The sequence below is a fragment of the Amblyraja radiata genome, chromosome 33 (genome assembly GCF_010909765.2).
Source record: "Amblyraja radiata isolate CabotCenter1 chromosome 33, sAmbRad1.1.pri, whole genome shotgun sequence".
In the NCBI taxonomy this organism is placed as follows: Eukaryota; Metazoa; Chordata; class Chondrichthyes; order Rajiformes; family Rajidae; genus Amblyraja; species Amblyraja radiata.
In genome coordinates, this window is record NC_045988.1 from 11935833 (window position 1) to 11952639 (window position 16807).

The 16807-nt window shown below is 42.9% G+C and overlaps 2 protein-coding genes across 2 annotated transcripts; one reads left to right on the plus strand and one right to left on the minus strand.

Annotated features, from left to right (window-relative positions):
- The first annotated feature begins 480 nt into the window (after positions 1-480).
- LOC116991269 lies at positions 481-5291 on the plus strand. The gene is made up of 3 exons (XM_033049744.1): positions 481-547; positions 1937-2060; positions 4277-5291. Exons 1-3 carry the CDS (start codon positions 502-504, stop codon positions 4797-4799), a joined length of 693 nt encoding a protein of 230 aa, XP_032905635.1. The 5' UTR covers positions 481-501; the 3' UTR covers positions 4800-5291.
- A 5874-nt stretch (positions 5292-11165) lies between these two features.
- Positions 11166-16524, minus strand: LOC116991167 (apolipoprotein A-IV-like). Its single transcript, XM_033049537.1, has 3 exons — positions 16425-16524; positions 13274-13400; positions 11166-12077 (listed from the first exon to the last, which is right to left on the minus strand). Exons 1-3 carry the CDS (start codon positions 16522-16524, stop codon positions 11168-11170), a joined length of 1137 nt encoding a protein of 378 aa, XP_032905428.1. The 3' UTR covers positions 11166-11167.
- Between the last annotated feature and the right edge of the window lie 283 nt (positions 16525-16807).

Consider the following 16807-nt stretch of genomic DNA (forward strand, 5'->3'; position numbering starts at 1 on the left):
TGAGCTGAGGGAGATTGTTCTCCTGCCAAGAGTCACGCTGCTAAAACTCCGGAAATGGGCAGGGTTTCCATGTCTACAAGGATAGCTGCACCAAATGTTACAAGCAGATTGGAAGTTTAAAGAGCAAGAGAAGTTGGTCCATTGGATTCTATAGTGTGTGTGAATGAGTGAGGTTTTGCCTGTTGGGATTATGTGCGGATCTAGAATGTATTCAACCAAAGTCAACGTTAAATGTGTTGGACAACTTTAGGAGAGAGAGCTGTTTTCCTCCAGTGACTTTGCTGCTGATACTTATATCAGTCCAAATGGTTATGGATTACATTGAACGGTCAACAAATTCTCATTATCCAGGTCAAAAGCATCAAAGTGTAAATGAGTAACTGTAGTCTGAAACTATAAAGAGACCGAAATAAATTTGCATAGCATTTTAGATGTTAAATATGAGTAAATCTCAGGTTTTCGTTTCCATTCAGAGATAGATCGTACCTCGAAACATCCACCATGATAATCAAGACAACTGTGATTTCAATCATCCTCACAATCTCGGGTTTGTATCTTTAATTTTCCTCTGGTTATTTGGTGTGGTGCCTGATCTAAAGATAGGTTTTTGTACCATTCTCAGAACCATTAGAAAATGGTTCTGAGAATGGTACAAACTCAGCACACATCTTCACCGTATTCCAATACCCAATTGCAATTACTGAGCCCATCTTTCCATCTTCATTACTCTGCACCTAGCAAACCCTGATATCAGTTTGATCTCCTTCGGTATAATGCATCAAGCCAGGCACACGACCGGAACATATATCTCATGGGCAGTTGTACAGAGAGCTTAGAAACATAGAAAATAGGTGCATGAGTAGGCCATTCGGCCCTTCGAGCCAGCACCGCCATTCAATATGATCATGGCTGATCATCCAACTCAGTATCCTGTACCTGCCTTCTCTCCATACCCCCTGATACCTTTAGCCACAAGGGCCACATCTAACTCCCTCTTAAATATAGCCAATGAACTGGCCTCAACTACCTTCTGTGGCAGAGAATTCCATAGATTCACCACTCTCTGTGTGAAAAATGTTTTTCTCATCTCGGTCCTGAAAGATTTCCCCCTTATCCTTAAACTGTGACCCCTTGTTCTGGAACTTGTGTTTAATAACTTGGTGCATAAACTGGAAAAAGTACAAGTGGTTATTCTTTAACAGGCAAGTTTATAACAGATGGATGCAAAAAGAAGAGTAGGTGAATGAGAGGAGGATTAGGTCATTGTTAAATGATCTGGGGTATATAACAGGTGGGCTCGTCATAAATTGGTGCGACACAGGTGGGATTAAGCAGGCAATATACACCAGGCAAGTGTTCAACAGACTGGTCCTAGATAGGCTGTTACTGAATAAATAACAAGTGGGTGTGCGACTGCCTGGTATTAAATTAACACGTAAATACGGTTGGGAGTACAGCAGTTAGATGTACAACTGGTGTTTATTAAGCGAGCAGTTATTGTAGTAGATGGGTGTTCAGCAAGTGATCAGCATAATACTGTGTGCTTAACTCTTCCACTGAAGATTAATTGCTCTCAATACACCTTCAGGTAACCTGCATGTGACAGTCCGGTAGCTAAGATACAGAATTATAGAACAATTGCAGAATTACAGCAAAGCTATGATGTTAACACACAAACAACCTTGTGAAGCAAAGGGCTTTGTTTCTGCTATCAGGGCAAATTCATAACCTAGAACAAACCATGTCCGTGAAGTACCCTATAGGTTTGTTTAGACACAGAATGCTGGTGTAACTCAGCATCTCTGGAGAAAAGGCATAGGCGACATTTCGGTTAGAGGCCCTTCATCAGGCTGTCATAATCAGACTGTTTAAATCATATAGATTTTTTTTAAATTGTGCTCCTGCTCTATTCCTCCCATTTCCTTTCTCTCCGAAGGCTCTTTGGCCCATGAAGAAGATCAGTTACTAAGTGCTTTGACTGAATGCATCAAGGAATTGAAGAACGATGCCAAAGATGGTGCAGACCTGATCCATGGTTCAAATGTTGACCAGCGACACCTGTGAGTACCAGATGTGAGGTGGGGTGACTGGTACTGGCTGGGATCCTGTCGAAAGAAATGGCAAAAATATTGAATAAGAAAAGTTGGTACATCAAATCTAAATTGGTCGACCTACAAAAATTGATCAGACTCTGCAAAGTGAATGGATTGAGCCAGCTTCAGTTATTGAGTGGAAGGGAATGATCTGCAAATGGTTGTTAAGTGAATGGGTGTTCGTTGGTGTAGGCCATTAGGCCCCTTGTGCTTTCTCTGTCATTCAGTACTATTATGATTCATCTCCTGCCTCAACACCATATTCCCACTCTCTTCCCATACCCACTATCAGCCGATTGTGTTGAAAAATGAATCCATATCGTTCTTAAATGAATTCAGTGATCTGCCCTATGCAGTTGTCCATAGTAGTGAATTTCACAAAATCAGTGCAAAAATGTTCCCTCATCTCAGTCTTAATGTTTTATCTTATATCCCAAAGTTCTCGTCAACTCAGCTAGGATTAAACAAAGCTATCAGGGATTTATGATAAAGAAATCATGTATGACAAATGTACTGACGTATTTTGAGGCTACAACTGGTAGAGTATCCAGCGGATGTGGTGTGTTTGGATTTTTTTATGGTCTCTGATAAAGTCCCGTGTAAGTGGCAACTACACTGGATTGAGGCCAATGTACTAGCACAGACTGAACATTGGCTCACAGGCAGGCAGCAGAGAGTAGGAATTAGAGGTGGCACAGCAAGGAACAGTGTCTGTTTAGTTTAGTTCAGTTTAGTTTAGAGATACAGTGCAGAAACAGGCCCTTCGGCCCACCGAGTCTGCACCAGCCAGCGATCCCCACACATTAACACTATCCTACACACACTAGGAACAATTTATACCAAGCTAATTAACCTACAAACCTGTACATCTTTGGAGTGTGGGAAGAAACCGAAGATCTCGGAGAAAACCCACGTGGTCACAGGGAGAACGTACAAACTCCATACAGACAGTACCAGTAGTCGGGATCGAACCCGGGACTCTGGCGCTGTAAGGCAGCAACTCTCCCACTGCGCCACCGTGCTGCCTTGTACCCCAAGTATTCACAATATATATTTGTGATTTGGATCAGGGAGCTGGGTGAGTCTGAGTCTGGCAGTAACATACACTGAGCGGGATTGTGAGCTATGAGAAAGGTGGTAAAAGGTTTCAAGCCAATTTAGACTAGTTGAGTGAGCGGACATACTTGGGAGATGTCGTAAAATATAGATAGTGTGAAAAGAGGATAGAAAGTAACTCAGCGGGACAGGCAGCATCTCTGTGGGAACATGGATAGGTGACATTTCCGGACTTTGTGTCTATGTTTGAAAATCAGCATCTGTAGTTCCTTGAATCTACGTAGATGGTGTGAGGTTATCCTCTTTGGTACGAAAAATACAAAGACAGATTATTGCTTAAATGATAATAGCTTAGGTAAAGTTGATGTACAATGGCATATGTATTCTCTCGCATACCAGTTACTTGAAGCAATCATGCCAGTGAAGCAAGCAGTTAAGAAGGCAAATGGTACATCAGCCATCACGAGAGGTTTTGAGTACAGGAGAAACAATGCCTTGCTGCAATTATACAAACCTTTGGTATAACTACAGTAGAATATTGTGTGCAATTTTAGTTAGGCAGCAACATTACCGCTGCACCATTTCTAGACACAAAAAGCTTTAAGGGGTCCAAAGAGATAGCAGGGATTTGTCATTGAGATGGGTAACCTGTCATGATTGTGGTCATGGCTTGAAGAGCCAAATGACCTACTCCAGCTATATTTCCCATGTATATATGTATCCATCACCAAATTCCCACAACAGGCACTAACTGCGAGGATGTTAGGGTGATCTCACTGTCCGCTATGTTCTGCATCTTCACTAAGTATTCAGTGCATAGTCATACAGTGTGGAAACAGGTCCTTCGGCTCAACCTGCCCACACAGGCCAGAATGTCCCAACTACACTAGTTCCACCTGTCTGCATTTGGCCCCATATCCCTTTAAACTTGTCTTATCCATGTACCTGTCTAAATGTTTCTTAAACGTTGCGACAGTACCTGCCTCAACTACCTCCTCTGGAAGCTTGATCTATACACGTACCACCCTCTATGAGGCTATCACTCTAAGTATCCAGTCACTAGGAAACTTCCAAGCAAAGCAAACTTTGAAACTCATCTCCTTTCCTTTTCTTGTTGCTTCCCCCAGCATCACACCGTACAACCCGAGTCTGGCTCTCCTCAGAGACAACTTTGAAACAAAGATGTCGGAGAGAACGGATGCTATTCAGCAGCAGTTTGCACAGCAGCTGGGTGACCTGAGTGATAGGCTGTCAGCTGCCATCGAGAATGTGCGGCTGACAATGAGCCAGAACGTCGAAGCACTTTCGCAAAGGCTGACGCCCAGTGTCGAGAAACCCAGCCCTCAACACAACAACACCAACAAACATCAGGGGCAGGTATGGAATCCCAACAACAAGGACCTTCCGAACAACACGGACAACACTAAGGAGGTGAGGGATGTGCTGGGTCCATTCTTTCCGCAACTGCAAAAGAAAATCACGGAAGACATGGACAGCCAAGGTGCGTCAGCCCATGAGGGGGGGAACATTGACAAAATTGACCAGGTCCTCGAGGAGCTGCTCAGCAAGTTGACTCCTATTCTCAAAGATAGTTATAGAAAGGTGAGCCAAATGTCCAGCGAAATGGCCCTGAAAGCTTGTGTCAAATAATTCGAGTAGAGAGGTAAGGATGAGGGAGAGAGAGAGAGACTTGTGATCCGAAAGGTGGTCACTTACATCGGTAACTAACCAACTAACTGAAAGCAAACCTTACGACTGTTAAATGCTTGAAAACAAAATCTGGAGTCGTTCAACGAAGATCTCAGCATCAACATCAAACAGTAGGTAGAATCGATTGTTCACTTCAGTGGCGACTACATAAAGGACAACAAAATCGAGGAGAACTCGCAAAAGAAAATTCCCCCCATGTACAAACGTCAATCAGCAGAATTTTTAGTCTCAGCCTTCAGCTATGCCGATCTTCATCACCAGCAATTAGAGAACTAAAAGGAAACTAGAAAAGTGCTTAGCCAAACGACATCCCTGAACTGTGGAATTGCTTAGAAACTCAAAATTGCTTGATGTTGTTAAAAGCCTTTTATCACCTTTCCAATTCATTTATTTGGGGGAAAGGATTGATTCTGGAGTCATGATTTAAAAAATTCGAGCTTGCTTTGTAGAATGTGGATTGCTGAACTCCCTCTTCTGTATCTCTGCAATCTCCATCAGTCTTGTAACATACTCTCTATGATATCCATTCTGATATGCAGCTGCAATTCTGATCTCGAGTAACCTTGAGTTTAAAGTATTCTAAAATTACTATCCTTGCCATTGAGGTCCTGCAGTAAGTTTCGAAATTTCCTTTTCAAAAGGAAGGAAACAAGCAAGGAAATTGACATAGTAATGAGCAAGTAGACAAACTACAACTGTATAAAATTAAAAGTTAAATTTAGGAAAGTGTACAGCTTGGAGAGAAGCTTGGGTTTGAAACTAATCGCCCGTAATAAACAGGAGAACCTGAAATGTTAACTCTCCCTTCACAAGTTCTGCAACCTTTTACATTTTACTTCAACGTTTGCAGTATTTTACTTTTAGACATAAGTTATTAGACAAAAAAACTTTAAAGGGAAACGTATGGTGTGAATTACAAATGATGAGTGTCCACACATTTCTTGTCCTTGTCCAACCGTCTGCAGTCAAATCCCCCCTCATTTGTATCTATCTATTACTTGCCAGGCATTGACTAGCCCCTCCCAGAATTCTTTCCCAACACCTTCCCCCCCCCCCCCCCCCATCCCCCCACCCCTTCCAATCAGTTTGAAGAAGGGGCCCGACCTGAAACGACACCTTTCCACAGTGGCGGACTGGGTCTAAAAATATTGGTTGCCAGGAGACAAAGGGGGCCCACTTCATCAGGGGCCCACTTGATATAGGGGGCCCACTTCATCAGGGGCCCACTTGATATAGGGGGCCCACTTCATCAGGGGCCCACTTGATATAGGGGGCCCACTTCATCAGGGGCCCACTTGATATAGGGGGCCCACTTCATCAGGGGCCCACTTGCCATTGGGCAAGCTGACACCCTGGCCAGTCCGCCCTTCCATGTTCTTCCATGTTCTTCAGAGATGCTGCCTGACCTGCTGAGTTACTCCAGCACTTTGTGTCTTTCTTCTTAGTTTAGTTTAGAGATACGGTGCGAAAACAGGCCCTTCGGCCCACTGGGTCGACGCCGACCAGCAATCCCGGTACACTAACACCATACTGCACACACTAGGGACAATTTACATTTCCACCAAGCCAATTAGCCTGCAAATCTGTACGTTTTTGGAGTGTGGGAGAAAACTGGAGCTTCCCAGAGAAAACCCACGCAGATCACGGGGAGAACGTGCAAACTCCGTATAGACAAGCACCCAGGGTCAGGATCGAACCTGGGTCTCTGCTTCTCCACCGCTGCATCACCATGTCACTGGCATCTGCAGTTTGTAAACCAGCATCTGCAGTTCCTTGCTTTTAGTGTTTACCCTATAAAGTTGAGATTTTGGGGGGGAGACACAAGGAATTCAAAACCATGATGCCACTGGACAAGGTCGAGGAAAGCTCCAAACCCACCTGAAGTGGAGTGGACAGCAAATATATTGGCCTGGATTTTCAGGTCAGTGGCTAAGTGGTGCCCTCATTGCTGGCCTTCAAGAAACTTGCCTGTAATGAATAGGTGCTGCAGTGTGGATTTTTACCTTTTCTTGGTGTGGCATAAAACCAGGCACATTCTGTCGGGAGTCTGTGGCATCCATTTCTCCAAGTGGGCTGACCTGCCAATTAAATTAATATTCCTCGCCGATAATAAACAGGAAATAAAAATGCCATTTTTTTAACCAGTTGAAAAGAAAACAATAACAAATGAGACATTTGGATCAAAGGAAAATCTGGAATCTCTTTAAAGCACAATGGTGTTATGGGTAATGTTGCAGCCTCAGGGCTCCAACAAGCTGGCTTCAGTCTTGAACTTTGTTGCTGTCTGTGTGGACTGTATCCGTTCTCCCAGTGGTCACATAGATTTTCCTTGGGTGCTCTAATTTCCTCCCATATCCCAAAGCTGTGCAGAGTGGGAGATTAATTGGTTGCCATTAATTACACATAGTGGAGGTCAATGAAGCAGGTTGAAACGAATGGTCATGTGAGAGAGATGAGTTTACGGTGGAGGAATGGACAATGGGATTGATATGGGAAAGACATTGATTCAAAGGGCAACTGGTCTACATCAAGAACAATAGAAACATAGAAACATAGAAAATATGTGCAGGAGTTGGCCATTCGGCCCTTCGAGCCTGCACCGCCATTCAATATGATCACGGCTGATCATCCAACTCAGTATCCTGTACCTGCCTTCTCTCCATACCCCCTGATCCCTTTAGCCACAAAGGCCACATCTAACTCCCTCTTAAATATAGCCAATGAACTGGCCTCAAGTATCTTCTGTGGCAAAGAATTCCAGAAATTCACCACTCTCTGTGTGAAAAATGTTTTTCTCATCTCGGACCTAAAAGATTTCCCCCTTATCCTTAAACTGTGACCCCTTGTTCTGGACTTCCCCAACATCGGGAACAATCTTCCTGCATCTAGCCTGTCCAACCCCTTAAGAATTTTGTAAGTTTCTATAAGATCCCCCCTCAATCTTCTAAATTCTAGCGAGTACAAGCCGAGTCTATCCAGTCTTTCTTCATATGAAAGTCCTGACATCCCAGGAATCAGTCTGATGAGGCAATATGACTCTGGTGAGGCAAATGGCAATATGAGGGGAAACATTTTAATTTTAAAATTCTAAAGGTTGCAAATGGCATTTTACAGAAATATAAGTACCCACACTTCTAAAATTAGGTCTTTAGGGGGCAGGTGTGGTTCAAAAACAATTTTATCTCCTTAAAAACAGTGGTGCCTCTTTCAAGAGGACATCGTTTGCAACAGATTTTATTGTGAGCAATGTGCAAAACTGGCTGAAGTGTACATTGAGTTAACAATCATACGTGTATTAAATAGTTTGTTGTCTTCTGTAAAAGAGTTTCATTGACAGCATTTTTAATATCTGTATTTAACTGCCTCGTGGAGACTTCTGAAGTAGCTGTCAGCTTCACACAGTGTTGACAATGTGAATAAAGTTTGGGTGCAAATTCCAGTCCATCCTAATGTAATCTTTTAAGGAGAGGCTTGCATTTATATAGCGCCCTACAGCACCCCAAAATACTTTACAACAATTTTGAAGTGTTGCAATGCAGAATTTAGACACAACACCCTATGAACAGCACTAATATAAGTGGTTTGATAATACTGTTCAATCCACAGTAGATAGTGATTTCATGAAATTACAGAGTACCCCACTACCATTTGAATAAGGTTATGGAATTTTTGGTGATCAGGTGAATGAACAGATGAGGCTTTGGTTTAAAGTCCATTTAAACAACATTTCTTCAATGTCACTCTGGAGTCTATACATTGATTATGCTTTCAAATCCCTGACGTGTTTCTCACTCGTGATTCAGGTCAAAGTGCTGCATAATCAATAAGATCAGAGGAATGTTGGCTTTGGTGAATTTAGGGGAGGGTGCAGGGGCTCTGAGTGGAAACCCCACAGAGGGAGCTTGCAACCAGATAAGGGAAATAGACAGGAATGACACCATTAGAGGAAAGTTCATGAAGTACACATTTTTTGACCAGGGAGGGTGTATATGGAGAAAGGGGAATAGAATTTTGAAAATCTGTGCAACATACCTTCCTCAAGCAGAGTCTTTAATGGGTGCATGTGGATCCAGGACAGAAGGAAATCACTGAAAATCAGGTGGAAAATTGAAGTGAAAACAAGATGTTGGAAATACCCAGCCGGTCAGGCAGCGTGTGCGGGAAGAGAGAAGTAGAGTTATAGTTTCAGGTCAATGACCAATCATCAGGATGTGAGTGAGATCATTTAAGCTTTGCTGGAAAAAATGTTGTGTACGTGAGGAGATGTAGCCCAAGATATCGGGGGAGAAAGAGGAAGGTGGACCTTAAACATACAATATAGAACATACACATAGGAACATGCCACTCGGGTCACAATGTCCTCGCTGAACATGATGCCAAGTTCAACTAAACTCATCTGCTGCACATAATCCATTTCCACATCCAGTTCAAGAAACTGTATTTCAGAAACATGTATGCCAGAGAATTGGGGAATGACCGATATAAAAATTGAAGTAGAATTGATCTGGACAATTAAAGACCATTTTGCTGAACTTCTGTCATAAGGGTAATGTTGATGCTTCAAATGTTTAACTTACTAATTATATAGGTTGAGGAAAGGAAGATATTGTTTAACAAACATGACCAGCAGCTCAAAAGAAGTGATGGATAAGAAGGACTGTAGGATGAAATGGCTGTGAGTGAATTACTTTCTGAAAAAAACCTGTACAGACGTCACTGTTTGAGATTAAGGGAAGAGCAGCAAATTGGATTCAAAGCTATCTGTTGATGGAAACAAGAAGTTAGAATTAAGGAAAACTTGAATGGATAAGAATATGAGCAGGAAAAAATGGTGATTAATATAGAATTAGCGTAAATGGGTAGCTGAGGGCTGGCAAAGACCTGGTGGGCTGAAGGGCCTGTTCCATGTTGTATGTTTCATGGGAATGTTTCAGCCGGGTGGGAATCAGCAGTGAGTTCCATTACAGGGAATCTTTGTGCACTTGCTGCAGAGGGTGATATTCACATTTTCATATAACATTTAGAATAAATAATTCATTACACTGAAATATGTTTTTGCTAATATGGTCGGCTGGTGCACAGTTGGTTGTCAGGCTGCAGGGCACCATCATGGGGTGGGTGTTGGTAACACTGCTCTTTTCAGTACATACTAGTACCCTCGTCCACATTACAGTCATTCCTTTCCAACCCACTGTGTGACCTGTGTGAATTACCCCCATTGTCAGAGCAAGGAATTGCCCCTCCCTTGCAAGGGATGTCTTAGACATACACATAGACGTAGAAAATAGGTGCAAGAGTAGGCCATTCGGCCCTTCGAGCCAGCACCGCCATTCAATATGATCATCCAGAATCAGTATCTCGTTCCTGCTTTCTCCCCATATCCCTTGATTCCATTAGCCCTAAGAGCTATATCTAACTCTCTCTTGAATACATTCAGTCAGAGGCTCAGCTTTCCATTGCAGCCACACATGTCTTACTACAAGTGGTCACAGCACCACAGTCTTCTGTGATCTACACTCTGCGCTGCCCGTAAAGGTCTAATCACCCTCTCCTCGGCATTTCTGCAGCAAGGATGCCATCTGTAAGGTCCTTACTGCAAATTGTTTGCATTAATATAGATTTTAAAAAACTTGTCTTCTCTTCTTCCCAGTTGCCCACCGGTCCCCGCAGAGAGTGGTTAAACACAGCCTAGTTACAGCCTAGTCCATCAGACTGGTCTATCACAGTCACATAACGTCCCTCCATCCAGTCAATCTCCCTGTGCTTCGCATCGGGAAGGCTGCAAGTATCACCAAGGACACTTGTCACCCTGGACATTCCTTTCAAAGGAACTGGATAGTTCAGAAATCCCAGATTAACACCAGCTTCTTTCCCACTGCTGTACGTCCCCCTGAAAAAAAATCTCCTCTTCACACCCCATTCCCTTCTTATATTTTAATATTATTTTGTGCTATTCAGATTTTGCACTACAATCTTTCACCTTTCTAATGTTTTGCACTCGTGGTATTTAATGCTGTATGAATCTTTACTGTAGGTATACTGTTTGCTTTGTGTATTGTGTATTACAATAAGCTAATCTGAATATGAAATAAATCATGGAACATTATTAGTTGAAAGATGATTCAAAGTTTTATTGCAGGTATTTTACAGTTCACACTCTGGAATTGTAATCAATGATTTTAATATATTCCTCTCAGCAAAAAATAAACAGATTGAGTCTAGTTATATTTATGCATCTTGTTTTCTGTGCTCCAAGAGGACCCATTATCCTGACACATAGATCAACTGAGTACCTTTCTACTTCTCAATTAGTTCTGCAGATTCTGCCAGAAGTCGTCCCATACAGTTGTGAGCTTGGTCTGAAGATCCTGCTGAACGTTGCCTCCATTCAGGGCAAGTCTCTCTTGCATCTCCCTCACATTCTGACTGATGATCTTGTTCAGCTGCTCAGTGTAGGGGGCCACATTCTGATGGAACTCCTCGATTCTCTGGTTGATGTTGGTGTTGAGATTTTCGATGTATGGGGCCAGGTTCTGGTCCATGCTTCCCACGGTCTCGTTAAGTTTTCCCTTCAGTTCGGCGATGTAAGGGTTCAGCTTCTGGTTCAGATCTTCCACGTGTTCGTTGACCTTTGTCTGGAGCATGTCGGCATACGGCACCACCATCTGGGTCATTTCTGCAATCTGTTGGTTCATCTTCAGCTGGACATCTTTGGTGTAGGGAACCAAGCTACTGCGCAGCTCCTGGACATTCTCATCAAACCTGGAGCGAAACTCTTCAGCTTTGGCAGCCACATTCTGCTTGATGTTGTCCATATTTTCATCGATCTTCATCTGGAGCTCTTCAGCGTAGGGAGTCAGGACTTCCTTCAGGTTCTCTGCGCTCACTTCCAGTTTGGCCTGAAGCTCTTCAGTGAAGGGAGTCAACCTCTGCCTAAGTTCCTCCACGTTCTTCTTCAGCTGTTGGCCAAGTTCTTCAGTGTAAGGTGTCAACCTCTGATGAAATTCTTCAATGTTATTGCTAATCTTCTGATGGACTTCATCAGCAAAGGGAGAAAGTTTGACTTTCAGGTCTTCCAGCTGTTCTCTTATCTGCTGGTGAAGGCTGTCAATGTCTACTGTCATCTTCTCACGAAGACCATCTGTCAAAGGAGTCAATTTCTGTCGGAGATCCTCAGCATAGTTATTGACATTCTGCAGATTCTCCTCGATAAGATGACTGGAAAAGAGAGACAAGTGTTTGTCAAACTTGTTACAGAGAAGAGATACATTAAGACAGAGCTCAGCGTAAGTCTGTGACTGAAACAAATGCTTTACAGAGGGAAGCAGAGCTCAGGGAACGAAAGGACATTTGGATCAGGAAATCTTTTCAGGTTAACTCAGTATGTTTATTGGGAAGAGAGGTTAGGATTCTCCCAATGTCTTTCATTTATTCTGTCCTTTCCTAATTGGTACAATTTGAGAGGAAAATAAAGAGTGCAGTGAAACACAATGAGTTGAATGCTTTACGTTATCTGATTGTGGAAAGGCATTCACATTGATTGGTAAAACTCTACAAGTAGTTAGGTAATAATGTTTTACAGAGATTACTGAGGGGATGATTAACACTGCACCCTAATATACTCTTAGGGTTTTGAAACTAAACTAGCAATTCAAAGTAAATGAATTAACTTGTGCCAGTGCCTGCATTCACAAATGCCATTCCTATAACTGTATCTGTTTTAATATTTCCAGCTGAACCTATTCATATCATTCCCCTATTTGTACCTGCACTTTCCACCCACAGAGATAGAGATTAATCAGTTCTTTTGTCGAAGCAGGTTTTGTTTTCCTGAGATAGACACAAATTGCTGAAGTAACTCAGCAAGACAGGCAGCGTCTCTGGATAGGAATGGGTGAGGTTTTGGGTAAAGACTCTTCTTATCTGTTCTACCATTCCCAATGGGATACGCCCCTTCTTTTATTCTTGAATCTCATTCCTGTTCATTAACAAACCCCTTCATTAACATTGCTTAATAATATTGCACAGTTGTTAGGCTGCTGGTCTAACAAATCCATGAAGACTGAGCTTCTGAATTCATTTCGCACTGAAAAGCATTTAAATTTTAGTGGTCAAATAAATTTGGAATTAAAAATATAGGTGTTGTTACTGGTGAGTGGATTGTCATAAAGACACAGCTGCTTCACTAATGTCCTTTTTGGTCCATAGTTGAGATCTCACTGATTTCTTTAATTAGCCTATCAACAATTAGGGATGAACAATAATATTGGCGAGGTTCATAATCTGGAAAATAGAAAGAACTTTTCACAATGTTACAAAGTTACTGTTTACAATTTTTTCCTGGCTCTTTAATTCTTCCTGGGGTAAAAAGGTTGAACTTTACCAATTGCCCCTAACAAATCCCCAATACTCACTTGAGTTGCTGGCTGACTTCTGAGCTTTGAATCAGTTCTACACCATCCCTGGCTTCCTCGGCCAATTGGTTGATGTAATGCCAGAAGGCTTCATGAACCTGATCTCTGTTGTACTCAGCACGACAGTCTATGAGAAAGAAAGAATGAGATAATCAGAACGGGAAGACGAGAGGAACTTTCCCTGCATCCACTCCTCATATGTGCGGCACAGTGGGGTAGTGGTAGAGCTGTTGCCTTACAACTCCAGAGGCCCGGATTTGATCCTGACTACGGGTGCTGTCTGCATGGAGTTTGTACGTTCTCCCCATGACCTGCATGGGCTTTCTTCGGGTGCTCAGGTTTTCTCCCACATGCCAAAAATATACAGGTTTGCAGGTTAACTGACTTGGTATAATTGTAAATTGTGCCTACTTTGTGTAGGATATTGTTAGTGTGCGGGGATCGCTGGTCGGCGCGGACTCGGTGGGCCGAAGGCCCTGTTCCCGTGCTGTATCACTAAACTAAACTAAACTAAAATTACACAACAGATGGGCCACAAGCCTTCACCAGATCCTGGTGACCACCAGTGTTCTTTACTGGAAATACTGCTGCGTGATTCAAGGGTAAAATCCCTTGTCTTTAAATATATGGAAACTGGGCTTAACACAAAATCAGAATGGAGAGGAAGCAAGCTTCACCCAGCAAACTAATGTTGGAAGAAAGAACAATGCATGGGGCTCCAAAAGTCTGATCTGAACTTAATTCATATCCGTATAAGTAGCATGAAGATCTTCAAGAAAGAATGCTTGCAGATCATAAATGATAACAAAATCCCAATCACAGTCTAAGTGCAAGAAAACAGGGAATGAGGAATATTTGAAGCTGATACCTTGGACCAGGACTGCGGCAACAAGCAGGAGGATTGTCTTGGGAAACATGGTGGAGTTCTCGAACGGTTTGCTTTCCCTTTTTCAGAAAACCTACATAAAAATAAAGATCAGTTAGTCCAGGGTTTAAATTCTCATTAAAAACACGCTGTGCATAATTGTCTCCTTCCAAACTTCATTAAAAAGAACACAAGAAAACAGAGCAGGAGTGGACCGCCTAGCCCTTGGAGCATGCCCTGCCATTAAGATTAAGGCTGACCTTCTGGGCATCATTTTACTATCCTCATATCGCCCAAATCTTTGAACATCCAGAAATCTATCCATCCCTATTTTGAATGAACTTAATGACTGTGCTTCCACAGTGCTCCAAGGTAAAGAATTCCAAAGACTTCCAACCTCTGTGACAAAATCCTTTCTTATCTCAATCCTAAATGGCCCGGCCCTCATTCTGAAATTCTACCACCGATCTTAAAGATTTCAGTCATGAAAATATCCTCCCTTAATGCAGCCTGCCAAGCTGCAATTATAGCCTGTAACATTACTGAAAATAGAAAATCCCACGTCTTTGCCTTGACCAGTTGCCTCAACACTCAGCGATCCACAGAGATAGTCGCTGGAAGGACAAGCAAGCAGGCAGCCTGGGTTGGAGCAATGTGAGCCTCAGGGCTCCTCTCACCTGTCTCAGATCTGCTCCTCCTGAAGCTCTGTGTGTCAGCCAACGCGCGCTCACTCTATATAAGGGCACCTTATCAGTGGCTGATAACAAACTGGCACACTCATGTTCGATTCATGGACTTTCCCTGAATGCCAAGAGAACGTGGAGCTTCCAACAACACTGTCACTCTGAACTGCTGCCTTAAATATGACTCCAACTCAATCCCGAGAGGGCAAAATCCATTCAAGACTCAACTCAGTCCAAAGACCATGATTTATTATATCTATAACATTTTGATTATTCTATGGACTGACTATGAAGTGTTTTGAATGGAAACGTTTCCATTGGCAAGAAGGCAGTACCCAGAGGGTAGACAAAAAACGCTGGAGTAAATCGACCCGAGACATCACCCATTCCTTCTCTCCAGAGATGCTGTCTGTCCCGCTGAGTTACCCCAGCATTATGTGTCTATCTTCGGTTTAAAGCATCATCTGCAGTTCCTTCCCACACAGCACCCAGAGGATTTGAGGTAGTCGGCAAAGGAAGCAGAGGGGAGATGTGGGCATCATTACACAATGAGTAGCCATGATCTGGAATGTGCCCTGAGAGAGGGTGGAAGTAGACATAAATTCCCTCCGTGAATTGGATGAGAGGAAACAAATGGACCTGGGGAAAGAATATGGATGGAGGAATTAATTCCTTAAAACAGACATGATGAGTCCGAAGAGAGGTTCTGACCCGAAAGGTCACTATTCGTTTTCTCCAGAGATGCTGTCTGACCCACTGAGTTACTCCAGCATTTTGTGTCTATCTTCTGTATAAACCAGCATCTGCAGTTCCGTCCTACACATGATGAGCCAAACAATCCCCCACCTAAGAGGAAGGATTCTATTTTACCTCATTTGAGCTGTCGAAAATTTGCTAAGACCATCAAAACTATCCAGAGGTGTATGTTCACATAAGCCAAACCCTTATTCTTAAGGACACAGTGTTTTTGGTCATAGCATTTGCAGCATATGTAGAAATGGCTGTACAAGGGTAACCATCACTGGAAGCCACTTATTTATCATAGAGTCACAGAGACAGATAGCACAGAAACTAGCCCTTTAGCTGTCTGAATCCTTGCAGATGGCAGCACGGTGGCATAGAGGTAGAGCTACTGCCTTACAGTGCTAGAAACCTGGGTCCGATCATGACGCCGGGTGCTTGCCCGTACGGAGTTTGTACGACCTCCCCGTGACCTGTGCGGGTTTTCTCCAAAACCTTTGGTTTCCACCTACACTCCAAAGACATACAGGTTTATAGTTTAAATGGTTTTGTATAAATGTTAAATGTAAAATTGTCCCCGGTGTGTGTAGGATAGTGTTAATGTGCGGGGATTGCAGGTCAGTGTGGATCAGCGGGCCTGTTTCCGCGCTGTATCACTAAACTAAAAAGATCATCATTGTACGCTAATCCTACCTTCATCTCATGTTTTTAATTCCCCCATTTTCTCATCAACCTTCCCCAGTTTCTACCACTCACCTACACACAACCTACCAACCTGCATGTTTTTGGGATAGGGAGGAGATTGGAGCACCTGGAAGTAACTCATGCGGTCACAGGGAGAACGTGCAAACTTTACACATACGCATGTGGCCCCTGCCGCATACAGGTAAGGCAGTAGCTCTGCTAGTAGCTCTGCTAGTTGTGCCACTGGCTGCTAGTACAATGTCAGGTGGCTCACACATCTTTGGGGTATTGGCAAGGCTGCGAAGACTACAGCAAGTGAGACTGAATGAGTTTGGGAAATCCACACACTATTGCACTGAGTACAGAGTAAGTGAGCGGGGAATCGTTACTACAAAAGGTGCTTGAGGAGAATGGCAGATTGTATATATTGGAACATTAAACTATGATAAGACACAGGAAGTGTTTAATACGTATTTGAAGCAGATGGTGATGGCTTTTCTCAGTTAACAATATAATAAAGTATTGGGAGGAGGGAACAGCAAGCAGAATAAGTACATTTAC